Source organism: Marmota marmota, unplaced genomic scaffold, assembly GCF_001458135.2.
Source record: "Marmota marmota marmota unplaced genomic scaffold, marMar, whole genome shotgun sequence".
Classification (NCBI taxonomy): Eukaryota; Metazoa; Chordata; class Mammalia; order Rodentia; family Sciuridae; genus Marmota; species Marmota marmota.
Window position 1 is genome coordinate 4,729,000 of NW_026000138.1, and position 27,230 is coordinate 4,756,229.

The window sequence follows — 27,230 nt, forward strand, 5'->3', positions numbered from 1 at the left end:
TTCTAGAGGTCAGATTGCGAGGAACCATGAACAACCTCTAGTGTAGCATCCTGGTGAGGGGAAGCAGCTTTGGCATCAAACCCTGCTCCCCCACTTCCATGGCTCTGCGGACCAGGGCAAGGGACTTAACATGTCAAAGCCTCAGTTTTCCCAGGCTCAGAACCCATGTTTGTCATATGGGTTACAATTGGAGGAACACAGGCAGAGCCCTAGCTCCCAGCGCCAGGCGCGTGTGAGTGTTTAGTAAACGGTGGCTCTTCTCTCAAATGCTTTGTGGTAGTTGACAAAGATGTCCCGTCACAGAGCTGCTCACATCTCCAGCTTTGGGCCCAGGTATCAAAGGATTCTCTCATGCAGAAGATTAAAAAGAATGAGGCAGACGGACGTGAACTGACATGGAAAGATCTGCAAGGCTTCCTGCTGAACGGGAGAGTAAGCGTCATACCAGTGCATGTGGCACGACACCAGTTATATGAAAAGGAAAAATCCTACACACACAAAACCATACTTCTGGGCGCCGTGGCCCACGCCTGCAATCCCAGCCTCTCAGGAGGCTGAGGCAGGAGGATTGCGAGGTCAAAGCCGGCCTCAGCAACTTAGTGAGACTCTGTCTCAAAAAATAAGACTAAGAAAAATAAATAAATAAAGGCTGGGGACATGGTTCAGCGGTTAAGTGCCCTGGGTTCCAACAAACAAAACAAACAAAAACCAAAAACCCAAACAGCCAAAACCCAACAAATGGCTCACTTATAGCCAATGGCCAGGCAGCAACTGGCTATGAGCAGGGCCAGGATGACTGACTGGGAAGTCTGGGATAGCTTGAGTCGGCTCCGTGTCATCTGTCACCCTTCAGCTGACTATCCTGGGAACCTTCTCAGGCAGATGGTAGAGACTCAAAGCAATTAGAAACTAGCCTCTTCTATTGGCTGAGGCCAGTCACATGACTAATCTGATTGAAGGGGCGGGACATAGGCGTGAGTTGACTTGAAGTCAGTGCAAAGATGCAGGTGGCATGAAGGACTCAGGTCACCTTTACAATCTACTACAGGTGGTATGGAAAGGACTTCCAGGTGGGAGGAGCCTGGGCAGAGGGCCAGAGAGGTGACATTCCAGTGATGTGTTTAGGGAATTGGAGGGAAATGAATGAGGCCAAGAGAAACAGAGCAGAGCTGGGCCTTGAATCACAGCCCAGGGATTTGGGAATGTGTGTTTCCCAGAATCCTCTTTTGGATACTGCCATCGTACTTTTTGCCTTATCTGTGTTTTATTTAAACCAACTCAGTTCTTTTTTTTTTCCTACTGGTGTTGGGTGTTGAACTCAGGGGCACTCAACCACTGAGCCAGACCCCCAGCCCTATTTTGTATTTTATTATGAGACACGGTCTTGCTGAGTTGCTTAGGGCCTTTGCTAAATTGCTGAGGCTGGCTTTGAACTCACAGTCCTCCTCCCTCAGTCTCCCAAATCACTGGGATTATAGGTGTACATGCTACTGCGCCTGGTAAATTTATATATATATTTAAAAATCAAACTTGGTACGATGATTGTAAAAGAAAACTGGTATCACTTGCCGTAAGTGGAATACTATCTGGAAAATAAATAATAGTAAAAACAAAATTATCATTAAATCGTGATTCATATTGTTACCTGCACAAGGCTCTGAATTGGTTCTGCTCTTTATTATAAAAAGAGGCCTGCAAGTGATGGAGAGCTGCTGTATACATGGCATCACCCAACAGAGACCGTCTCCATGATATAGGCAGGGGCTGGGGACGGATTTGAACAGGGAGGAAAGATTTCCTTATGTGATGCAAGGTCATTTGATGCTGTGCCTGGGTCCCACCTCACGGTATCAGTGATACCGGCGGTTGGGAAGTGCTGCTGTTGGAGAATGGGTGTTTGAGTGGTGTGTCATGGTCCCTCATTACTGCTATTCAGCTTCTGGTTTTAGTCCAGGTCTGTGAATCTGTATTTTTTTTTTTTTTTTTTTTTGCATTATAGGGAGGGAGCCCAAGACCTCGTTCATGCTTGGTAAGCGCTCTGCCACTGAGCTATATGCCCAGCCCTTTTAATTTTATTTTGAGACAGGGTCTTGCTCATTTGCTCAGGCCAGCCTTGAACTTGTGATCATCCTGCCTCAGCCTCCTGAGTAGCTGGGATCTCAGGGGTGCGCTGTGGAACCCTACCCTAAATTTTTAAAAAAATGAATAAGATGTGATGTCATTGTCTTCCCATGTGACATTGTCTCTTTCTTGAAGAAATTGAGGACTGGGATTGTAGCTCAGTGGTGGAGCGCTTGCCTTGCACATATGATGCCTTGGGTTCAATCCTCAGCACCACAGGAAAATAAATAAAGGTATCATGTCCATCTACAGCTAAAATTATCTTTAAAAGAAAGAAAGAAATTGATGTAGCATTGCTATTTTTTTTAAAGACCAGATCCTTATTTCCTTGGCAGTATTTTAAATGCAACACAGGCATACATAGGTACCAGGTCATGAACCATACAACCATGTATTCAGAAGAAAAGGCTGAAGACAAAAAAAAAAAAACAATTTACAGAATTTATTGATGAAGTCTGCACGTTTTACTTTCCAGTAATTTCTGGCAATTGCATGGATTTAAATCAAATTGTATTAATTTTGAGATCACTTAAATAATGAATCATAAATCACCATGCTTTTTAAAAATAATTTATTTCATTTTTTTTTTAGTTGCAGTTGGACACAATACCTTTATTTTATTTATTTATTTTTATGTGGTGCTGAGGATTGAACCCAGGGCCTCACATGTGCTAGGCTGTTAGAGTCTGTAAACAAGTCTGGATGGCGCCTGGCATTTTGCCAGAGAAATGTTAGAGTCTGTAAACGAGTCTGGATGGCGCCTGGCAAAATGCCAGAGGGAGTGGTTTGTGAAGTAACGCCAGCGCGAGTCATTAAGTGTGGAGATTTCTTATTGGTTGACTGATGTATCTAGTTTATGCTAATTAAGATAAGCTGTGTGGAATGTATATATACCCCTCCTGTCCTACAATAAACGGCTCCTACTCCTGCTTTATCAACATACACAAGTTGTTCGTCACCCCCCCCGGTTAGTTTGCTGCAGCCGGACTGCGGCACTAGGCCAGTCTCAATCCCAGCTCCCCTCTTTTTTAAAAAAACCAATTGAAAGTGCATCCCCTTTGCAGTGTAACTTTGATCTGTATTTTTTAGACCTTGGAGAAATGATGTATTTGGCTTTTAAAGACTCTTATTTATTGTTAAGCAGGTTTTGATTTTTTTAAAAAAATTCTTTTTCTGGATACTTGCAATCAATATATGTGGGGGTGACCCCCGTTGGCTAATCACTGAAGCTTGTGAATTTGGGGAGACAGATCAGCACCATAGCTGTGGTGTGCTGAGACCCCCTCATTGCTGCTTTGTATGGATTATTTCTTTTAGCCTCAAATTCTATGAAATAGGTACCATTTAACCCTCGTTTCCAGGCGAGAAAACCGAGCTTCAGAGCACTTTCAAAACGTGCCTGAGGTCCTTCAAATTCTAAGAAATGTGGTTGGAGTCAGGGTCCAGGTTGCCAGATTCCAGCACCCCGGGCACCCGATGTCACCTCTCACTCTCAGGCACTGGAAAGAAAGGGAAAAAGTAAAGAAAAGCAAAATAAAGTGTGATATAGCCAATTTCCCTTTCTCTGGCCCTTGGTGGGGCTTTTCTGTGTGTGTGTGTGTGTGTGTGTTTTTTTTTTCACTTACTACCGATCCCTCAAGTTCAATCAGAGCAAAGGAAGCCAGCTCCCTAGGCGTCTTTACCGCCATTAAAAACTAGCCTTCTCCCACCTGAGGGATCCATTTTGCAGGTCACCTGGGACGCTTTTCCACGTGGCAAGGGAAGCCGTGATCCTGAGAAGATCTACGGTTTCCTAAAATTCATTAGAATAGGCACGAAGAGAGGGTGCTGCGGGGACCGTTTTCCTATCTAAATCTTTTCTAGAAACGTCAGGATTGACCTTGAATCTCTGTGCAGAAAATGTCAGAAGATAAACTCTTGGTTAATCATGTTCTTCATGGAATCCCCAGGGCCTGTGTACTAGCAGGCATACAGTTGGCGCTCAGTAAATATTTGTTGAGTGAACAGGAGCAGGAAAAGGAGACCTAAACTAATTATTTCATCAATAACATTCTCAATATTGAAAAAGCAAAGTAACATAATATAAAAAGTAAAAAAAAAATATATATCTGTAGAGTTAAAAAACAAAAACAAGAACAAAAAGAAATGCCCCTTTCACTTCCCTGTGTCCATATTCACTATATAACAGCTTACTAAATTTAGCCAGATTGTTTTGTTTTTTTTTTTGGTACCAGGGACTGATCTCAGGGGCACTCGACCCCTGAGCCACATCCCCAGCCCTATTTTGTATTTTATTTAGAGACGGGGTCTCACTGAGTTGCTTAGGGCCTCACCATTGCTGAGGCTGGCTTTGAACTTGCAATCCTCCTGCCTCAGCTTCCTGAGCCTCTGGGATTACAGGTGTGCACCACCGTGCCCGGCACAGCCAGATATTTTTATGGATTTCTAAACATATATTGTCAATGTACACATGATTTAAAACATATAAATGCAGCCATATTATACAGTGTCTTTTGTAATTTGCTTTTTCCCTGGAGATGAAAGTCTTGCATGTTTTCTCAGATCAATATGAGTCAGTCTGCCTTATTTTTTAAAATTTCATAGTGGTCTGTTCTATGACTATGCTGTAATTTATTAATATTTAGCTTTTCTGTTAATTCATCTCCCCTCCTCCCCAAACCCCAGGGAATTGAACCACCCAAGGGCACTTTAGCACTGAGCACATCCCTAACCCTTTATGTTTTTATTTTGAGACACAGTCTCACTAACCTCAAACTTGCGATCCTCCTGTCTCGGCCTCCCAAGTCACTGGGATGATAGATGTGGGCCACTGTGCCCACCTTAATGCATCTTTAAAAAAATTGTTTGCTTGTTTTTCAAAACACAACATGGGCAACAATAGCCAGCCATCCTTTCCCCCACTGCACACACATAACTATTTCTGTAGGGAGGATTCCTAGAAGCCAGATTCCAGGAATTAAAAGTGCATGAGATGATAATATTGCTGTTGCCTGGCCCTCTGGGGACTTTCTCAGGTGACTCCCACATTCCCACTGACACTGGAGAGCAAAAGGGCTGGTATGCCTCTCCAGACCTAGTCTATAAAATATTGCAACATTTCCCCACTATCAGCAGGTAATGCACGTACATTGCTATAGAGAAGGAAAATGGGAAAGTTTCCAGTATTGCTATAGAGAAGGAAACAGGAAAAAAGAAATAGAGCCAGGTGCGGTGGCCCACGCCTGTCATCCCAGCAGCTCGGGAGGCTGAGGCAGGAGGATCGCGAGTTCAAAGCCGGCCTCAGCAATGAGGAGGCGCTAAGCAACTCAGTGAGACCCTGTCTCTAAATAAAATACAAAGTAGGGCTGGGGATGTGGCTCAGTGGTCGAGTGCCCCTGAGTTCAATCCCAGGTACCTGCCCCCGCCCCAAAAAATCCCAGTAACCTCTCCACCAGAGAAAACTACTGCTGTATTGCTAACATTTTGTTCATACCTGTCCAGGCCTTTTCTGTGCACCTGCATACAAGGAGTTTTATAAACCATCTGCCACATTATTTTGATGTCATGTCATATGAATATGTCGTAATTGTTTACATCTTTGTGGAAGAGGCAGACTGTCCGTATTCTCTCTTGCTATTATCAACATGGAGTTAAAGGTTCATGAGTATCCTTAATTATTTTTTTTTAGAATAAAACCACAAGGCAGCCTTGTTCATTAGTTCTCTGATGTGAGTGGCAGAGCTGGGTTCCATGTGTACCTTGGAAAGGAAAAAGATGGAATTCATTTTGATAGATCAGTCCACCCAACATATCCACCGGATCATCGCTTCAGCGTGGTGATCACTACAAAAATATCAGCGAGTCCTTTGAGGTTTATTTTCCCCACGTCTTTGAAATGCGTATTTCATATTTACAGCGTGTCTCAATTTAGTGTTGTTCTACTCAAACAATGAAATTATACTTAACAGAAAAAAATGTTCACACTGCTCCAGTTTTTCAATTTTAATTTCAATGAATTCAAATGAAATAAAACGAAAAAGTCTGTCCCCTGTGGAACTAGCCACGCTGCAAGTGCTCCGTGAGCCACAGGTAAACCAGTGGGCGACCAGTGTGGACATTTGACCTAGAAATAAAATCGTTTCTCTCTCACTGGCTTCTCCAGGAGGGAGGTCCAGGGTCCAGGGCTTGGGAATCCACTGGCAAATCCAAGATTAAAAGCAACTGGCCCCAGAGAGATTTGAGCCCCAGGATTGCAGGTGCATGCTCCCCAATACCCCCTGCCTCTGTGCAGGAACGGTTTAAGGCGGTAGATTGAATAAAGGTCTAGACTCATAAGCAATGGAGGAGGAAGCAGGCCACCGTACTTGTTTGAAACAGTTGTGATCAGGGAAAAAGGGAAAGATTTTTCCCCAGAGTGGCGACCCCTTTTAAACTGGTTGATTTTTTAATGCTATGGCCCTAGTCCTGCCCCCGCCCAGACTTGCTTGGAAAGGTGGGGGGGTCTCACCAAGTCCCTGAAGCTAGGGGTGCAGTATCCTTGCAGTCGGATGGTCCCATTGTGGGGGTCACCGATTCATTGTTTCTGGGTGTCTCTCTGTGGTCCATGTTATGGTTTGAATTATGATCTCCTCAAACTCCTGTGTTGAAGTCCTCATTCCCACTCAGAATGGGACCTTACTTGGAAATGGGGTCATTGCACATATAATTCATTGGAGTGAGGTCATACTGGAATATGGTGGACCCCTAATGCAGTATAGCTGGTGTCTTTATAAAAAAGGGGGGGACTGGGGCTGGGGATGTGGCTCAAGCGGTAGCGCACTCGCCTGGCATGCGTGCGGCCCAGGTTCGATCCTCAGCACCACATACAAACAAAGATGTTGTGTCCACCGATAATTAAAAAATAAATATTAAAATTCTCTCTCTCTTTAAAAAAAAAAGAAAAAAAGGGGGGGGACTGGGGATGTAGCTCAGTGGTAGAGCCCATGCCTAGAACTTGCGGGGTCCTGGGTTCAAGTTCAATCCCTAGCACCATTAAAATAAACAAACACATGGAGAGACTGCTGTGTGAAGATTGGATTTACGGTGTCACAGGCCAAGAAATTGCCAGAAGCCAGGATTCAGGCCTGGGGCAGATCCCTCTCTAGGATCTCCAGAGGACCATTTCCTTCCAACATCTTGACTGACTCGGAGACTCCAGGATTGTGAGCAAGGCATTTTTAATGTTCAAGCCACCTAATCCGTGGTCTTTGTGAACAGTGACCTTTGCAAGCTAACGTGACCCACAACTCAACACTTTTGGGTACACCTCTATCCCCGTAAAGGTGCCAGTTTCTAAATTCTGCATCTGGTAAATGTTGTAAAGCTCACTGTGATCTTTAACAGAAAATTGCATAGGTGAATTGTGTTTAAAATAGATGGAGTCAGTCACCTTTTTCCATGGTGAAAATTTGAGTTTTAACATATTCATCTCTCTAGATAGACTTTTTAAAAAAACTTTATTTATTTATATATTTTTTTACTTGTTGATTTTAGCTATACATGACAGTAGGTGTATTTTGACATATTGTACTTACATGGGTGCAGCCCATTATGATTTTGAGCCCATTCGTGTGGTTGAACGTGATGTGGAGTTACACTGGTGTGTTCATATGTGAACCTAGGAAAAGTTCTGTCTGCTTTACTCCACTGTCTTTCCTAATCCCATCTCCCCTTTATTCCCATTTGTCTAATCCAATGAACTTCTCTACTTTCCCTCCTTACCCTTCCTTGTTAGGGTTAGCATTCACATATCAGAGAGAACATTTGGCCTTTGGTTTTTTGGGGGTTGGCTTATTTCACTTAGCATGTTATTCTCCAGTTCCATTCATTTACTGGCAAATGCCATAGTTTCATTCTTTAAGGCTGAGTAATATTCATATATATATCACAGTTTCTTTATCTATTCACCTGTTGAGGGGCACCTAGGTTGGTTCCATAGTCTAGCTATTATGAGTTGAGCTGCTATAAACATTGATGTGGTTGTGTCACTGTAGTATGCCGATTTTAAGTCCTTTGAGTATAAGCTGAGGAGTGGGATAGCTGGGTCAAATGATGGTTCCAGACCAAGTTTTCTAAGGAATCTCCACACTGCTTTCCAGAGTGGTTGCACCAATTTGAAGTCCCACCAGCAACATAAGAGTGTACCCTTGGGCTGGGGATGTGGCTCAAGCGGTAACCTGCTCGCCTGGCATGTGCGGGGTGCTGGGTTCGATCCTTAGCACCACATAAAAATAAAATAAAGATGTTGTGTCCACTGAAAACTAAATAAATAAATATTAAAAAATTCTCTCTTTCTCTTTTCTCTCTCTCTCTCTTTAAAAAAAAAAAGATTGTACTTTTTCCCCCCATCCTAGAATTACCATTCTGACTGGAGTGAGATGGAATCTTGGTGTAGTTTTAATTTGCATTTCTCTAATTGCTAGAGGTGTTGAACATTTCATGTATTTTTTGACCATTCATATTCAGTTCCTGTGCCCATTTATCGATTGGGTTATTATTATTATTATTATTTTTTGGTGTTAATGTTTTCAAGTTCTTTATATATGGAGATTCATGCTCTACCTGAGGTGCAGGTGGTAAAGATTTTCTCCCATTCTGTAGGCTCTCTCTTCATGTTCTTGATTGTTTCCTTTGCTGTGAAGAAGCATTTTAGTTTGATGCATCCCATTTATTGATTCTTGATTTTACTGTTTGTGCTTTAGGAGTCTCGTTGAGGACGTTGGTTCCTGAGCCGACATGATGGAGAGTTGGGCCTACTTTTTCTTCTAGTAGGCGCAGGGTCTCTGGTCTAATGCCTAGACCCTTGATCCACTTTGAGTTGAGTTTTGTGCAGGGTGAGAGACAGGGGTTTAATTTTATTTTGCTACACGTGGATTTCCAGTTTTTCCCAGCACCATTTGTTGAAGAGGGTCTTTTCTCCATTGTATCTTTGTGGCAACTTTGTCTAATATGAGATAACTGTATTTATGTTATGTGTCTTCTGGTCTGTTCCATTGATCTTCAGGTCTACTTTGGTGCCAATACCATGCTGTTTTTATTACTGTAGGTCTGTAGTATAGTTTAAGGTGTGGTATTGTGGTGTCTCCTGCTTCACTTTTCTTGCTAAGGATTGCTTTGGCTATTCTGGGTCTCTTAGTTTTCCAGATGAATTTCATGACTGCCTTTTCTATTTCTATGAAGAATGTCATTGGGATTTTAATGGGAAATGTCAGGAGGTAAACTTTTAAGGATTTTTAGCATTTAAAACATTTTGCAATAGCATCTTTATCGGTCCTGGGGATGGAACCCAGGGGGGCAAAACCACTGAGCCATATCCACAGTCTTCTGGGTGGAAATGGCATTTAGGAGCCACGTTCTGGGTCCTCGTTGTGCTAATTCATACTGTGGGAGTCAGTGGAGCGCTGGGCAGTTTGTGTGTGTGTGTGTGTGGTGTCTGCACCCACACCCAGGTTTGCATTCACATCTGTTTTCATATTTATGAGGATTGGTAACTGATATCTCTAATTCCAATCAGATGCCCCAAGGTCTGTGCTAGCCTCCCCCCCACCCCCACATGGGTATCCTTCTTCACAAACAGTGATAAAAATAACCCTCCCTGTATTTACTGATTTGCTCAGTCTTTGACTCATCTCCCAACTCTATGGGGCCACAGCCTCACTTGGACGCTGTCCCTCATGGGCCCTGACCGCTGAGCAGCTGCCTTCTCACCCTGCCCCTGCCCCCTGCCCTATGAACATTGCATTCACTTCTGTTTTATGAGCTGGGCCCTTGGTTTTCACCCCCTACCTCATCGAATATGTTTTTTTCTTTCATTTCTAGTACACTTCTGAGTTTTAACACCTCACTTGTGAGATTTTCTGATCCCAATTTAAGATGATTTTCTATCTTTTAAAAAATCTTTCTAGGAGTGCATTTTAGTTCTACATACTAGTGGGGTGTCATATGGGTCATGTCATGTTCTTACAGAGCTTTGAAATAGTAGGTCACGGTTTTGTTCCACTTCTATTCTCCTGGGGAGCCTGTGGGCACGTTATCCCGTCTTCTCCTAACTCTGAATGGGATTTGATTGCTTGTACGTGTTAGCTACTGCTGTTTTACTACATCACCCTAAAACACAGTTGCTTAAAAGAAAATTATTTATTATCTTGCAGGTTATGTGGATCAGGATTTTAGGAGCAGCAGGGTTCCTGGCTCAGGGTTTGTCCTGGGCCACAGTTAAGATGTTGCCTGGTGCTGCTATTGACTAGGATTGGAGGATCCATTCTGAGAATAGTTCCCTCCCATGGCTCTTGGCTGGAGGCCTCAGTTCCTCATCATTGAGGTCTCCTCATAGCCCTTTGAGCATCCACATGACATGGCAGTTGGTTTCCCCCAGAGGGAGTGATCCTAGAGAGAATAAAAAGGAAAGCCGCAGTGCTTTTTATGACCTAACCTCCAAAGTTGTCTATGGTTACTTCTTCCATATTCTGTCACTGAGCCTAGCCTACACTTATGGAGAGATGGAATCATGCTCCATCTTTTGAAGAGAGTATTATCAAAGCATTTATGGGCATATTTGAAAACACTGTATCTTTTCTCCTTGCTCATTTTTATAAGAAATTAATTTTCTTGGTCTTTTAGAAGGAGGTGTATTTCAGGACAGTGTTTCTAACCTCACAGATCTCCCTAATTCTAATAAATAGCAAGTACTGAGTGGGCCTAAAATATATATTCATGGGTGAGAGTCTGTCTAGAAGCTGGTTTTGACCAAAAGTCTCTAACCTGTGTCTGGTCATGATCTCTGACCCTCACCAGCCCTGACTGGTTTGCTCATATTTGAGCCCCGTAAGCTCAGAGTCATTTTTGATTCTGTATCTGAATATTCAGACCTTAGTACATTCTTGCTCCATGGCAGGTGTATGAGGTCAGCTATTACTATCACAAAATGCCTGAGATAATCAAATTAAAAAGAGGGAAGGTTTATTTGAGCTTACAGTTTTAGAGGTTTCATCCATGGTGCGTTGGCATGATTGCTTTGGTCCTGTGGTGAGGCAGCACAGCCTGGTGGGATGGTGTGGTAGAGGTAGCTGCTCACCTCATGGTGCCAGGACTTGAAAGAGAGGAAGAGACCAGGGTCCCATATTTCCCTCCAAGGATGTGCCCCCAATGATCTAGTCCCTCCCATGAGGCCCCGCCTCTTAAAGACTCCACCCCCTTTTAGTAGCACCAGGCTGAGGACCATGCCTTTAACAAGTAGGCATTTGAGGGACATTTCAGGTCCACACGATGATAGCAAGAGGTCAGTAACAACTTGCTGAATCAGGCAGAGCTGACCCTCTTGCCAAGGATACATACATAGGTGTGGGAGGCTGAAGAATGGCCTCCAAAGATGTCATCTCCTGATCCCCGAGAGTTGTGGACGTGTGGCCTCATCTCAAGAGGGATCTTATAGAGTGACTGAGGCTCTCGAGCTGGGGCTCCCCTGGGTCATCAGTGGGTCCAGTGTCATCCTCAGGCTCCTTAGAAGAGTGAGGCAGGAGGGTTGAGTCCGTACTAGGAGAGGTGACAACAGCATCAAGAGTTGAGTGACAAGAGGAAAGGGCCAGGAGCCCAGGAATGGGGTCCCCTTCTACAAGCTGAGAAAGCAGGGCATGGATTCTCTCCAGAAGCCTGGGAGGCACGGCCCTGCTGACACCTCAATTTTAGCTCAGTGAGGCTGATTTTGGACTTCTGACCCCCAGTAGTGCTGGATGACAGATATATGTTGTCTGAAGCCCCTAAGTTTGTGGCCATTGGTTACAGCAGCCAAGGAGACCAATACACCTGAATGTCAAGACTGTCTTAGGACAGGGGACCAGATGCCCTTCCACTCCCCCACGAGGCAGGAGGCTTAGTGACGGAAACCCAACAACAACAGCAACAAATTGGTGCCAATTAATTTGTCCCTGTAGAGCTCAGGGTCACTCTGGGCCCAGCTAATGGACGTGATCAGGGACACCTCTCCTGATTTCTTCGTGTGAGTGGGCATCACCCACCAGATCCTCAGCTTAATCACAACCACACAGTGCCTCCTGCTGCGGGAGGTGGGTGGCCAGGCAGCCCCCTTTCACCGCGCTTACCGGCTAGAGAGCGAAGGCTGCATCCTGAGTGTGCAGGAGAGCTCCTGGGATGGTTCTCAGTGGCTCAGCTAGGTCATTGTCACACTCGATCCAGGCCTGGGACATATGCCCACCTGCAGCCTGGTGGTGGTGGGGACCACACTCCTCTGGGCCAGAGGGACTGAGAGGCCAAGAAGAGAGGTTCCCCCACAACAAATTGGGAACATTCTTTTCATGAAAAGGGAGAATGGAGACCAGTGTGGGGACACCCGCTACCGTCACCCCGTGCTGTGGATCTTGGGATCCTAGAGTTCCAGAACCATCTTCCTGATGAATGTTGCTTGCTTTGAAATGCCACAGGCCTCTGCATACCCAAGGGTTTTAATTTTGTCTCATTTAATTATCTTTATCAAATATGTTTAAAATCACACAGATAATATACTCTGGGCCATTATTAAAATAATGCAAAAACTATACATAAAGAAACACATGACCGTGGAGCACGGTGGCGCACACCTGTCATCCCAGCAGCTCGGGAGGCTGAGGCAGGAGGATCGTGAGTTCAAAGCCAGCCTCAGGAATGGCAAAATACTAAGCAACTCAGGGAGAGCCTGCCTCAGGGGTCAAGTGCCCCTGGGTTCAATCCCTAGGACCCCCCCCCCCAAACTAGAAGAAACACGTGACCGTTTTCTGCTCCCCCCATTATAAGAGTCTCCCCATCCTAATTCAGAAGCTTGGAGTTTATTCTTCCACATTTTTTTTCCTCTGCTTGGGCCCATGTGTATTGCCTTTCTCTTGTTCGTGTTGGTTTTTATAAAACTAGCCGTGGAAAGTTTTCCTTTGGCATGTCTGGGCACTCTGCCAGAGACGTGGGTTCAGGCCCAGCTCATTTTAAAAGCAGTTGTTAACTTGTGAGTACTCGGGAATGACTTAGGAGGGCACACCCACAAAATTCTCCCATCTCTATTCCCACCCTCCCTCCCACTTCCTGGAGGAGCAGGAATCCTCCCAGAGACAGACGCTGCATGTGCAAAGATACATTGTAGACACACTTTCCACGGATTTATTTTTATTTATCAGTGTACCTTGGAAACCTATTTTATAGCTGCATAGAGTTCTTTGGGGTGGTGGTAGCATCTGATGAGTTTCCTCCGGATGAATCCTCAGAGTGTCTGCGGCCTTTTGCCTTTGCAAGCAGAACTGTAAAAAACCAGTTTTTTTTTTTTTTTCACGGACACACCTATTTTGTGCAGGGTGGATGTCTGCAGAATGAGTTTCTAGAAGTGGGTGTGTGGGGTCAAAGGCCATGTGCCATTGAAATGGGAGTGGATACAGCTGAAAGGCCTCCAACCAAAGGCCATGCCAGTGCCCATCCCCCCCGACCCCCCCCCCCCGCAAAAAAAGAGTCTTCCTCTTTGCCCATCATCACCCACATGGTGGGGGGATGGGTGCTATCTTGGTACTTTGTGTGTTGCTATAATAAAATACCAGAGGCTGGATACTTTATAAAGAAAAGAAGTTTATTTGGCTCATGACTGTGGTGGCCAGAGGGTCCAAACGGCATCATGCTGGCTCCCGCATCACATGGCAAAGTGGAAAGGGAACCAGCCACGTGCAGAAGGGACCAAACATATGAGGTGGCCTAGCTTTGTAACAACCCACTCTTGAGAGAGCTAACTTGGTCCTCTGTAGACATGAATCCCTTCTGAAGGTGATGGTCTCACGACCTCATGACCTTGTACCAGGTCCCACCTCTTAAAGAGCCAGCACCTCTCAGCATCATGACACTGGGGACCAAACTTCTGGCCTATGGGACGTTGGGACACACACTCAAACACTCTCTCCACTTGGTAGCAGGTGGAGAACTGGATCTCATGGTAGCTGGGCCGAAGTCCCTGAATTGTAGATTGACAGGTTTGGGTGGGGGAGTTCCCCCCTCTGCTCCTCCTACGGTGCCTCTGAGACCTGTCCTTGTCCTCCTGTGTCTCTGCAGAGCAAGCTGGTGAAGTACTTCAGCCGGCAGCTGTCCTGTAAGAAGAAGGTGGCTCTGCAGGAGCGCAGCGCGGAGCTGGACGGCTTCCCCCGGCTCCGGCACTGGTTCCGGATCGTCGACGTGCGCGAGGAAGTCCTGGAGGTGACGGGGGCAGCCCTGGGTCCCTGCCCCGACTGCCCAGAGCCATCCTTCTGCTGCTCCTTGGGTGGCAGAGCTTTAGCACCGTCCCTAGTAGGTAGTGGGCCCTCAATAAATGTGCACCGGAGGAAGGCGCCCGGTCTCTCCTGTCTGAGCAGGATGCCACTTACTACAGAGTCACTTCAGCCAAGTCCCATGACCTGGAGCCCAGCCCTGTCCCATGGAATTTGCTGCTGTGATGGAGACAGTTTGCTCGGTGCTGTCTGAGGCCACGGCCACCAGCCACTGCGCCTACTGGGCCCTGAGTGGTGGTCAACGCATGTGACCGAGGAACTGAAGTTTTGCTGGGCTTCATCTTCGTGTGGCCAGGGGCTGCCATATCGGATAGCCCACTCATAGAGCATTTGTCTCCCCGTCTGTTAAATGGGGGTCACCATCGCCCCTTCTTAAGTATCTGGCATGATGAAGGGAGGTGACCTGGGTAGAGTATTCCGCTCACGGCCTGGCACCTGAATGCACCCAGTCAATTTTAGCTTTTGGTTATTGTTATTGAAAACTTTGGATATGGGAGTTTCCAATGGCAAAACCAAGCCAGCACTTGATGCTCTGTGTCCACCGTCAAGGCTGGGCTTCCTTAAGCTCTCAAGAACAGAGAGGGTTCTTTACCTTCTGGGATCCCAGAGCCTGTTCTTTCCAGGGACGGGTCATTCCTAATAAACCAGCTCACGCCCCTGAATCTTCAGTGCCAGGATCATCCTAAGGGCTTTGCAGGAAGAATCTCATCTGTTGAGACTATTCAGACTCCTCTCAGTGACCTTTGGAGTAGGTATGGACATTGTCCCCATTGTACAGAGTGAGAAACTGAGGCTCAGAGGTGAGGTGAGGTGTCCAGCCAGCGAGTGGGCGGGGCTGGCAGGAGAATCAAGCTCAGATGGTTGCGGTATCTTAGTGGGGACCCACTATGCTTTCTGCTGTAGCCTCCCTGAGCTGAGCAGCAGAGGGCATCCCCCTGCCATGGGCCCATCTCCAGGATCTCCTCACTTCCTGCTGGAGGGAGCTTTGTTTTAGACCTTGTCCCCTTCGGCTAGCAGTTCCATGTAGCACCCCGAATTCCTCACCCCTTCCCCACCCGGTCTTGCCCAATGACCCTCCAGCCAGATGGGCAGGCACTTTTTGTTTGTCTGATATAATTGGTGCTCCCTTGATCTCCGACCCCCTGGGTCCCTGAGGCTCACTCCAGCTCCGGGTTTTGCTCCTGGCCATTTACCTAACTCATTTCCGCCTTGGCCCTGATCAGCCCAGTCCAGGGTCCCAGGCAGGGGCTGGGGGGGAGCTGAAGTTCGGCTCTCTGCCTGCAGTTCATGCGTGTGTCCACCAGAGGTCCCCTTCAGGTGCAAGATGGGCCTTAGGAGAAAGCATTGTAGTTAGATGACCCCAGTTCAACTCTTGAATCCACCTCTCACTCGCTGTGTGACCTTGGGCAAGTGGTCTAACTTCTCTGCGTTTTAGCAGCCCAGTCTGTAAATGGTGATTATAAGAGACCCATATTTGTGACATGAAAAGAAATCCATGCAAAGTACCTCAAACGGTACTCCACCCTCCCAGCTGCTATTATTATTATCATCATGATCCTCCTCAAACTCTCTTGGCCCAGGTTCCTTAAGACTTTCTTCCTGTTAAGTGTCAGAAAAAATATTTTATGCTTTTTCTTTTTTTTTTGTGATTCTAAATTTCAGTGCATATTGAATATACATATATTTTTAAATCGTGGGGTTAAAGTGCACAAGTGAGCCCCGTGGTGGAGAGGAGGACTCATTTTGTGTTGTGGGTCATCTTCTCTGCTGTGATCCATCCCGTGCCTGTAGACCCCAGGTCCTCCCCTGTGTTGAAGTCGGGCTTACCTGCAATGTGCCTCTATTTGAGAAAGCTTCCAAGTTATTGTTCTTTCTGTGTCCCCTAGTCCACCACAGTGGCCGGAAAGGCATGGCTTGGTCTTTGGCTTTTGCTCTGCAGTTTTTTTTTGGGAGGTGGAGTAGAGGTGAGGGGTGGTGGTGGGGGCGGATCTTGCAATTCCCCAGTTTCATGTGAAAAATTTGTATTTTGCTGTAATACACAGGTGTGGCCACAAGAGGGCAGAAAGAGTCTTCAATATTGCCCTGGCATCCACAGACTTAAAGATCTTATTTAAATAATAATGTGTAAAGCCATTGGCTACCATTAAATGCTATAAATGAAGGCACATGCACATGCACATGCACATACTCAGAGATGTGTAGATGCAGAGGTTTGACAATTTTGAGATGTATTTGTACAGGGTTTGGGGGGGGGGTTGCTGATTGCAGAGGGGACGCCTCCCATCACATTTCTGTGGCCAACCCATATGTTCAGAGGTTCCCCTTCCTGCACCCCACAATTCCTCAGCCTTACCACTGGGCCACGGGATGCAAAGCCCTGCTCCATGGTGCTCAAACACCAGCCCTGGGCTGTCCACGGACTTCTAGCCTCTTTTCTCCCCAAGACCTGTGGCTGGGGTGGAGAGGATGGTGAGAGTAGGGGGCAGCTCGGCGGGGGCTTGTTCTGAGTTCTCGTGGGATTTGGTGGAGTTCCTGCAGTCCAAGTCCAGCAGGAGGCAACGAGGGACATGGACAGAGGAACAAAATGGGACCTTGCTTCATGAGAGTTCAGAAGACATAATCAACCATTGCTCCTGTGCGATGCTGACGGTATATGAAGCAGAGAGGGAGCTTACCCAGTGTGTGCACTTGGGATCCCATTTTATAGGTGATAAAAGTGAGGCCCAGAGAGGTTGAGGAACTTGTCTGAGGTTATCTCAGTAATGAGTGGCAAACCCGAGATTCAAACCCAGGTCCCTCTGACCCCGGATTCCCAGATCTCAGCGAAGCATTTGCACCAGGCACCCCTAGGGGGCAGCGTGGAGGCCCTGGGTGCGCTGCTGAGTCTCAAGGCGCTTGAGACCCAGCTGACGGTTGTCTGTCCTCGCCCCTAGGAAATCTCCCCGGGTCAGCTGAGCCTGGAGGACCTCCTGGAGATGACGGAGGAGCAGGTGTGTGAGACGGTGGAGAAGTATGGAGCCAACCGGGAGGAGTGCGCCCGCCTCAACGCCTCGCTCTCCTGCCTCAGGAACGTGCACACGTCAGGTGAGCGGCGCAGGCGGGTGCACACCGCGCAGGGGGGGTGTGGGGCGGCTCCCAGGGCGGCTGCTCCATCCCTCCCTCCAGATCCCTGCGCAGGCCGCGACCAGACTGTCCACCCTGGAGCCAGCAGAGATTTGGAGGCTGGGAGAAGTGGACCAGCGGTTCTTGAGTTTGAACTTGAGCCTGCTGGGGTTATAAGGCGTCTGGTTCTGGAAATACCTACTAGGCATAGGAGACCAGGGTCTTTTTATCTTGGATATTCTTAAGTGCCACTGTATTTTGGGTCATTGTCTAGCTGCTGCTGCTGCTGCTGCTTCTTTTTTTTTTTTTTAAATATGTATATATTTTTAGTTGTTGATGGACCTTTATTTTATTCATTTATTTTTATGTGCTGCTGAGAATTGAACCCAGAGCCTCAGACATGCTAGGCGAGTGCTATCCCACTGAGCCACCATCCCAGCCCTGTCTAGCTTCTTATTTTCTTACATATATGCCGTGTATTCATTGTAACATAAACCAGAATGTAACACCTGGGGTCCCATCCTGTAGGGACCTGACATCATTTTGGTGTGATTTTTTTTGGTATAATTCTTCCTAACAAATGGCTATGTGTATATACTTTCTCTAAACATTAGGATTGAGATTATTTATACATAGTATTTTGAAATTATATATATATATATATGTATTATATATATGTGTATGTGTATATATATATATATATATATATATATATATATATATATTTCTTTTAACCTATAAGATAACTTCTGTGACTTGTCTTAGCAGTTTAGGGTCCAAATACATGGTCATCTCTCCTGGATCTTTCCAGTTAATTGGCCGGACACCTGTTTGTCTTTATTAACATAACATCAATTATCAGTGTCTTATTGTTTTCTCTCCTATCTGGGGCTCTTTAGTTCCCAGGGGTCAGGTCTGCAAATACCAGGCAGAGAAAAGGATTATTGGCCTCCAGTGCTGTCGTTCTGGTTCTCACCACAAGGTGTCACTGTTGAACACCAGTCCTGCTGCATCTGATGGCCACTTGGTCACAGACGCTCTTGTGGGATTCAACATGCAACCTGCCGGTGTTTACTGAGGGACTCTTATGTACCGGAAATGGGGCGGGATCCAGAACTCAACCAAACAGAGCAAAAGGAAACAGGTCCTGGGCCCAGATGCCCTGCACACGCCCTTTAGCTGTCTGTCTTGCCAGCAGGTCCTGATCCAGGCTATGGTGAGCATCCAACCCATCGGTTGAGAGCTGTGCTGTGGGATGGAGGATGCTAGTCAGCAGCATCCCTGATCTCTTCCCAGCACATACCAGTAATGTCCCCCTTGGACTCCCGTCATGACAAGTAGCAATGTCTCCAGCTCTTTCCAGATGTCCCCTGGAAGGCAGAGGTCCCCCCCGCCGACTCTCCATCTGGTCCTGTTGTTAGGTACCTCTGGCCCCATGCTGTTGACCATCAGCATGGTGAAGAGGCGCCTCTCCGTGCACCTGCTCCAAGGTGACTCCCGCCTCCACCTGTGGCGAGAAGCCGAGAAGCCTCAGGTAGTTCCCTCTCTTCTAAGAAACCGCAGGGACCTTCAATGTTACATCACAGTCATCTTCCTTTGTCGGTAAATGCATTTCCTCCCACTTTGCCTGAACACTAGCACCCCGAATTCGACCAGGAAGTGTCTTGGGAAATGTAGGTCGCATGCACATTTTCCCTATCCTCAGCGGCGCCATCTGCAGCATAGCTCTGGCTGGTTTTTGGAGAGTGAGTTCAGAGGAGTGAGGTCTTGCAGCAAAGATGTATGTATTTTAAGCTTCCGGCTACGGTTGCCATCTTGCTTTCCAGAACATTCGTGCTTCTGGATGCGAGTCCCTCTTCCCTGCCCCCCGCCTCCCGGAACGCACGACCGCGAGCATCGAAGGTTATTAGCTTCTTCATTGCTTTTTCCGAGTTTGAGATTCTCACCAGAGTCATGCTGTGGAGTTTGGCAAAGTCCCTAAAAGCAGAGCTGGGTTCCTGTTCTGCCAGAGACAGGCTTTTGCCAGCTCTCGGAGGAAAGAACACTCATCTTCAGTGACATCTAGGCAGGATGAGACCTTGGGACGCCCTCTCATCAACTTCTTTGCACCCTTTTTGGATCAAGCTGTGCAGCCTATATATATATATGTGTGTGTGTGTGTGTGTGTGTAAAGATCTATATTCCAGCCCCATCCTCCACATGTATGTACCTGTACTCCACTGGGTGTGTTTCCAGATGCAATGCCTGCCCTGACTTGCATATGGGATGTTTTAGATTCTTTCCTTTCATTGCATATCCTTTGTCAAATTTTATTGCCTATCCTTTGCCATGAGCTGCCACTCTGATTTCACATGGTTTGAAGAGACACTGATCTAACTGATCCTGCTGCCTCCGCCTCGGCCCCCTCCTGCCCCTCTGAGGCAGTGAAGGGTCAGTGTGCCAAGCCCTGCTTAGAGGCCAGCCTTGGAGCCAGGACCTGGGTCCTCAAAAGCACTGACCCTGTTCTCCCCAATTCTTGTGGCACTTAGGGCTGAGGCCAGCCTCACTCAGACTGGATGGGAAAGGACTGTCCCTGGGCTCTGAGTCTCCTTGTCAAATGTCACCTCTGCTCTTGCTCTCGGTAGCAGTGCCACTTAGGCACATTTTGATTTCGACCTTTTTGAGGAGTGGCTTTGTTCTTCAGGGCTCCGTCTGTCAGCTGCCGGAGGGCTCTGCTGGAGGGCGGCTCCTTTACCTGTTTGCTGCCGGCACTTTTGCTCTCAGGGTGAGAGGTCCGTGTCTAGCGTACAGGGGGTGCTCAGTAAATATTTTGGTCCTTATCCTCATCTGTGTCCTGCTCATCCTCAGGCCCAGCCCCAGATCCCCCACAGGGCCCTTCCTGGACCTTCACACGAGGGGACCATTATGCCCCAGGCTACATACATCCAGGGACCCACAAGGTCTGCACCACTGAGCCCCTGGTCACCTCTGCAGCCTCAGCCCCTGCTGGCCTCAGCCTGTGTATATCATTCCAGCTGCCCGGGCCTCCTTGGTCCCCCTCAACATACTGGGCACACATCTGCCCCAAGGCCTCTGTTCCTTCCTTCCTGAATGAATGCTCCCAGCACCAACTGACCATACTTGTGGCTGTTTCCTTGTCTAGTTCCTCACCTGCCTGTGACCTGCCTTCCAACACCCCTGTTGTCCCCTCCCCTCGGGGACACAAGTGCACCCCCTGTTGCACCCCCCTCACTCACCTTACCTCTCCCACCTGGAGTTTCAAGTGCCAGACAGCAGCAGGATGCCCTTGCCATGAGTCTCCACCAGAGGGCAGCAGCGGGCCACCCTGGAAGGATCCATCTCTTCTTCCCTCCCTTATTATACTCAGTTCCTTGAAGCTTCCAACCTTCTCAGGAACTGGACGGTTCCATCCATTTCCTGTCCTCTGCCCTAACTAAAAATGTTGTCTTAAACTAGGATCTTTCCCACCAGCTTATGACCTGAAGGTCATGTGCTACTACTCTTGGATGCCTGCTGTCCACCCGGAGCTGGGGCGATGGGGTCAGAGGTCTTAAACTCTGGCACATGGGGGTGCATCCCAGCGCTCTGTGCATGTCTGTTAAGTGACCAAAGGGTCACTTAAGGGAGGCCAGGCTGCCTGCACTGGGCCAAGTGTGGGTAGTCAGTCTGTCTGTCCGTCTGTCTGTCTCTCTCTCTCTCTCTCCTGTTAGAGACTAGAGATGTCAGTAATCTTGAGTTTGTCCTTGGGTTCTGGGGAACCTTATTTCCCAGTGCCAAGGAGCCCCAAAGGTAAGGAGTCTTACCTTTTTGTTCCTTCTCCTGGTTTGTTAGACCAGCCTTGCCAAAATGACACCAAAGAATAGTCACTTGGCAAGCTCAGGGGACCTGTCAGGGCATCCGATCCTTTCCTCATCACACCCTGGTGTCCTGAAACCAGAAACGTCCATAACTCAGTGTGCAGAAGGCTTCTCATGAGGCACATGCTAAGCTCTGCACATGCGTGTACAGATGTGTTCCTAGGGTGCTTGTGTCCCTGAGGGGAGGGGACAACTGGTAGATGATTACCAGGATCTGTCTACACCTGAGGCAGTGTGTTCGAATGAGCAGGTGAAGGGGTCCACCGTTGCTTTCTGGGCAGGGGGGGGCAATTGCCACCTTGAACAGGGTCGGAACCAAGACCACCCGCTTCACTGCTTTCTCCTTTTATTTTTGTTTTTTTAATTTTTTTGATTCTGGGGATTGAACTCAGGGGCACTCGACCACTGAGCCCCATCCCCAGCTCTATTTTGTGTTTTATTTAGAGACAGGGTCTCACTGAGTTGTTTAGGGCCTCACTAAGTTGCTGAGGCTGGCTTTGAACTCGTGATCCTCCTGCCTCAGCCTCCCGAGCCACTGGGACGACAGGCACAGGCCACCGCGCCCAGCTGCTTTCTCCTTCCTGGTCCTTCGTCATCTGCTAACAGCTCAGAACTTGGGGTCTGACAAACTTGGGTTCAGATTCTGGCTCTGCTGCCTATTAGCTGTGTGATTTGGCCATTTCACAATTCTATGACGGTGCTTAGTCTCCTAAGCAGTGGGCCGGGGGTGACGATCTCTTCTGCGTCTTTGATTGCATGAGAGGGTGCAGGAAAATCAAAGGGTCTTGGCTGAATTAGTACATGATAGTTCTTATTGTTATTCTCATGATTGTGACCATCACCACCACCAGCACCACCACCCCCACCACCATCATCATCACCACCATCACCATGACCTCCATATTCCTATAACCACCATTCACCATCATCACCACCATCACCGCCATTATCATCATTATCACCATCACCACCACAATCCCTAACCACCATTCACCATATCACCATCACCATCACTACCATCTTCACCATTATCAACATCACCAGCATCAACACTACCATTGTTCACCATCACCATTATCACCATTGTGACCATGACCATCACCACACCATCACCGTGATCACTACCATTACCATGACCAGCACACTCCTACAATCACCATTCACCATCATCACCACCATCACCATCAGCGCCCTCACCATCTTCACCATCATCAACATCACCAACACCACTATCACTATGACCACCACAATTCTCCAACCACCATTCGCCATATCACCGTAATCACCACCACCACAGTCACCACCACCGTCACCATCACCACCATCTTGACCATGACCATGACCATGATCAACACCATGATCAACATCACCATCATTGCTATCACCACTACCATCCTCACCACCATCACCATGACCACCACATCTTACAGCCATCACTCATCATCTCACTATCATCCTTACCACTTACCGTCACCGTCATTCCATCATCACACCATTACCCAACTGTCATCGTTGTCACAGGGTCCTCTAGCCTTTCCCTACTCATCTCCTCCCATCCTCTTCTCTCTTGTTCTCCAAGAGTTCTTCTGGATCAATCCGTTCAGGCTGCTCCTAACAAAGGACCTTAAACTGGTGCTTGGACATCCGAGGTCAAGGTGCGGGCAGATTTGGTGTCTGGTGACCCCCCTCCTCGTAGCTGGCACCTCCTATCCGTCGTTAGGTAGAGGGGGACAGTGGCTCTCTGGGGCCTCTTTGGTCAGGGCATTTAATTCCCTCCTGACCTAGTCCCCTCCCCAGGGCCCCACCCCCCAGCACAGTCACCTTGGGCCCGTTTTCCACTGAGATCCTGGGGAGACAGCACCCTCTGGACATGGCAGGGACTATGCTTTGGCCTCCTCACCCGGCTCTTGGCGATTTCTCCCCCTTTCCCCTCTGTCCGGCCAGACTGTCCCCCGGAGGTGGCCATTCAACCCCTCAATCCATCAGGAAGGAGCCCCAGGCAACTTTTCTATGACCCCTGCCCCACTTTCCCCTGTGGCCCCTGCAGAGCCCAGATCCTAGGGGGACATCGATCTGGCTGCCACAAGAGCATGCTCTGGCCATGCATGGACACCCGGGGTCTGAGCCCGGCAGGGCCCTCGCTGGGCCTTCCTCTCCCAGCTCCCGCCGGCTTCTCAGGGCACAGTGACCGGGGGTGGCTCAGCTGTGAGGCGCTGCTGCTGGTGGCTTCTCCCTCATTTCCCTGCACTCGTCTTTTTGGCCTGATGATTTGTGGTCATTTACGTCTTCAGCGTCCCAAGGACAAACCCACAGTGGAGCTCACGGCCGCTCTTGCCTGCCCTCCCCGCCACCGTCCATCTGCGTGTCCGGCACTTAGCGGGGCTCAGGGGAGGGGCTTTCAGGGCTGAGCTGAGACCAGGAGGAAGAGACGGTCTCCCAGGGACGGGGGTGAGGGGTCAGGCAAGTGGTGCATGTGGCAGGAGAGAGAGGGGTGGCCCCAGACACACAAGAGACCAGAGTCGCGACATGATGGGGACCGCAGAGGAAGTCTGAGTCAGAGAGGTGGGCAGGGCCAGCTCCCACCGTGGGCCAGGCATGGAGCCGACACTACAGGATCCCACATGTGTGTCGCCTCCATTGCTGTGACAAAGTACCTGACAAAAAACACTTGAAGGAGGAAAGATCCATTTTGGCTTGTGGCTCAGAGGTGGCAGCCCAGGGTTGGCTGGCTCCGTTGCTGTGGGCCTGTGTGAATGGTGCCAGGAGGGGGGAGGGAGGGAGGGGACAAGGGGCCAGGGACAAGAGACACCCTTCCCCAGCATGCTTCAGGTGACATGAATCCATCGATGAGGCCAGAGCCCTCCTGATCTAGTTACTCCCCAATCCCTGCACTGGGGACCAACCCTTCAACACGGGAGCCTTTGGGGAACATTCCAGAAACAAACCCTAGCAGATTCCTCTACCCCTGTGGCCAGGGTAGAAGGGTGGCCCTGGGCAGGGAGAGGCCAGAGGCCAGGGTGCGCCCCGCAGCCTCCCCAGGGCTCGGCTGCTGCCCCTGAGCCCCCAGGAGGGAACTGGGAGCCAGGACGGAAACAGGAGGCAGAGTGGCCCCAAAATAGGACGCCTTCCCTGCTCCCTGGCTTCTTCCCAGTTTGGGCTTTGAATGAAGCCCCCCAGAGCCGCCTTCCGTGACAAAGTCTTCCTTTGACTGGAACAAAGACTAGGAGCCGTCCTGATTGCCCTATTGTTCCCGTCCTTCTAACTTGGGGACGCTGGGCGGGGGCGGGGAGGAGCCGCCCCTCCCAAACCCACACGGGGCCTGTGTGTTCTGGCGTGACGTCTGTCCTTGCCCCGCTTCACCTCAGCCTGTCCCATCCGGTGGCTTCTGGAGCGTCCCCTGCGCCATGTTAGGACTTTTGCTTGCCAATGAGTGACAGAAACACGTCACCTAAGGGGCTTGGGGGCCAAGGGCTCCTCATCCACCTTCTAAACAAACCTTGGCTGGTTTGGTGGCCCTCGGGGACTGGGGACTCAGTGATGGGGAACTGCTCCCACTGACCTGTGTTCTAGCCCTCAGCTGTCCAGGGGGGCAGCGGCTGTGTCCATGGGGCGAGTTCAACTTAACGTCCATTAAAATCGAATAAAATGAAAAATCCCCTTCTGCATTCACTGAGGCCACTTCTCGAGCAACGCAGCACCCAGGCCCCGCCCCCCACCCCGAATCGCCCCGGTGGGCGCAGCACAGTTCTAGAACATTCCTGTCATCCCAGAGAGTTCTCCTGGGCAGTCAGCTCTTCCGTGGATGGGGAGAAATCATAGATAAGAAAAATACCAAAGGGCAGTGAGTCTTATGCGGAGAATGAAAGGGACTCCCAATGAGGGTGGCCGGAGTGGTCAGTGAGGGTTCAACCAGAGAACGCTAGGGCCGGCAGGATAAATAAATATGTCAAGAAATTCATTGCACGGCTCTGGCTCCCACCAGGGGGGTGGGCTGGGGGACAACTGGGTAGATCCGAATCCGGGGTGGGCTGTCGGGCCCGGCTGGAATTCTAGGGCCTGAGTTGAAGTTGCCATCCTTGAGTGACACTCCCATGTCTTCAGGAAAGCCTCAGTCCTTCCATGGGTCACTGGGGATGGTCACCCTTACTAAAAGTCAGCAGATTATGGACCTAACCACACCTACACAACACCTCTGCAGGGAGTGCCTGGTGAGTCCTTGACAGAAACCAGGGACTGTAGCTTAGCCAAGTTGATACCCAAACCTGGGGAGGTGACATTGAAGCTGAGACTTGAGTGTCCAGACCAGAGAGGATCAGGAGGAACAGCAGCCAGAGCAGAGAACTAGGCCGTGAAGGCCTCTGAAGCACTTTTAAGAAGCACAGTAGACCTGTGGTTGGTCGAGTCATGGTGCACATTCTGGTGACCCATGACTGTGTGACAAGCCACTCCAAACTTAGTGGCTTCAACAACTGCTTTGGTATCTCACATGATTCCCCAGGATGGCTGGGCTCAGCTGGGTACCTCCTGTGTTCCTTGGGTGGTTGGCTTGGGCTGCAGTGGCCCGGAGCCCGAGTGAGCTGGAGCATCCAAGATGGCGCCCCACATGGAGCCTGAGGGAGCTGTAGCATCCAAGATGGCGCCCCACAGGGAGCCTGGAACATCCAAGATGGCGCCCCACAGGGAGCCTGAGTGAGCTGGAGCATCCAAAATGGCGCCCCACATGGAGCCTGAGTGAGCTGGAGCATCCAAGATGGCGCCCCACATGGATGGCAGAGGACTCCAGGGCTGTCTACTGGGGCGACCCACGTTGCCTTTCCGTGTGGCTCATGATTATAGTGTGAGCTGGCACTGCCCACCCAAGCAGAGCAGGTGCTGGCCCACTTCCGCTGCCAACTGTATCAGCGAGGAGTCCATCCGGGGAACAGGACCCTGTGGGGAAGTTCTTCAGGAGACCTTGGGTCATGGTAGGAGGAGCTGGAGAGGTTCAGGGTCCCGTGGGGAAGTTTCAGATTCCCAGTCGGGCTCCAGCCCTCCCTGGTGTGGGTGGAGGAGCCAGCCTGGGTGTCAGGGACGTTGTGGGAGGAGGACCGTGAAGAGGGGCTGTGGTCAGGTCCCCGTCAGTCATCAAGGGGCCGGTGTCAGGCAGGCGAGCTGGCCCTAAACAGAGGACGAGGGAGGGAAAGCAGGGTCAGGACCTCGGCATCTAGTCTATTGCCCCAAACCCAAGCGGCCTCCCGAGAAAACCGGCTGCAATGGCTGCTGCTTCTTGTTCCCACCCCCCAACCCGGTCATACCGACTTTGCATCTTTGGCCTCCGCGTTCCTTCCCTGGTAAGTGGAGACGCTCACAGAGTCGTCCTCACGGGGAAGTTCTTTGCCAGGAAGGGAAGGTGAGTCGACCCTTTGGCTCCCTGTCTGACCAGCTGTTTGCTCACTGCGTTCCAGGCTCTGTCCCCTCGTTCCTTTAAGCCCAGACTCTCTCTCCCCGACCTCCCCAGGCTGAGTCGGAGCAGAGGCTCTTCCCCTGAAGCTGCCAGCGGCTCCCGGCCTTGGTGGGGAGCACCTGAGGCAGGTCCGGCTGCCCTCCAGCAGGCGCTTGGCCTCCTCCCTCTCTCTGGCTCACCTCCTGCTCCAAGGGGTCAGCGGAGGCCTCTGTGGACATCCCCAGGGAGAACAAAGAGGACCTGGTTCCCCTCGAGCGATCGTCTCTGATGTGCCCGAGTTCTTTCTTTTCTTCAGTCCTGGCCCCTGCGAAGTGCTGAGCAGAACTGGCTCAGAACCAACACTGAACTTGTGCTGTGCGGTCGGCAGGGGCTGAACACAGAGGATTC

At 49.3% G+C, this 27,230-nt stretch overlaps 1 protein-coding gene across 1 annotated transcript in view; it reads left to right on the forward strand.

Annotated features, from left to right (window-relative positions):
• Nucleotides 1–13,966: 13,966 nt before the first annotated feature.
• The window catches only part of Ksr2 (kinase suppressor of ras 2), a 263,568-nt gene continuing 250,304 nt past the window's right edge, over nt 13,967–27,230 (forward strand). The window contains exons 1-3 of the mRNA XM_048785487.1: nt 13,967–14,113; nt 14,230–14,370; nt 17,375–17,525. Coding sequence (XP_048641444.1) covers nt 13,967–14,113; nt 14,230–14,370; nt 17,375–17,525 — 439 coding nt within the window. The remainder of the gene's footprint in view (nt 14,114–14,229; nt 14,371–17,374; nt 17,526–27,230) is intronic.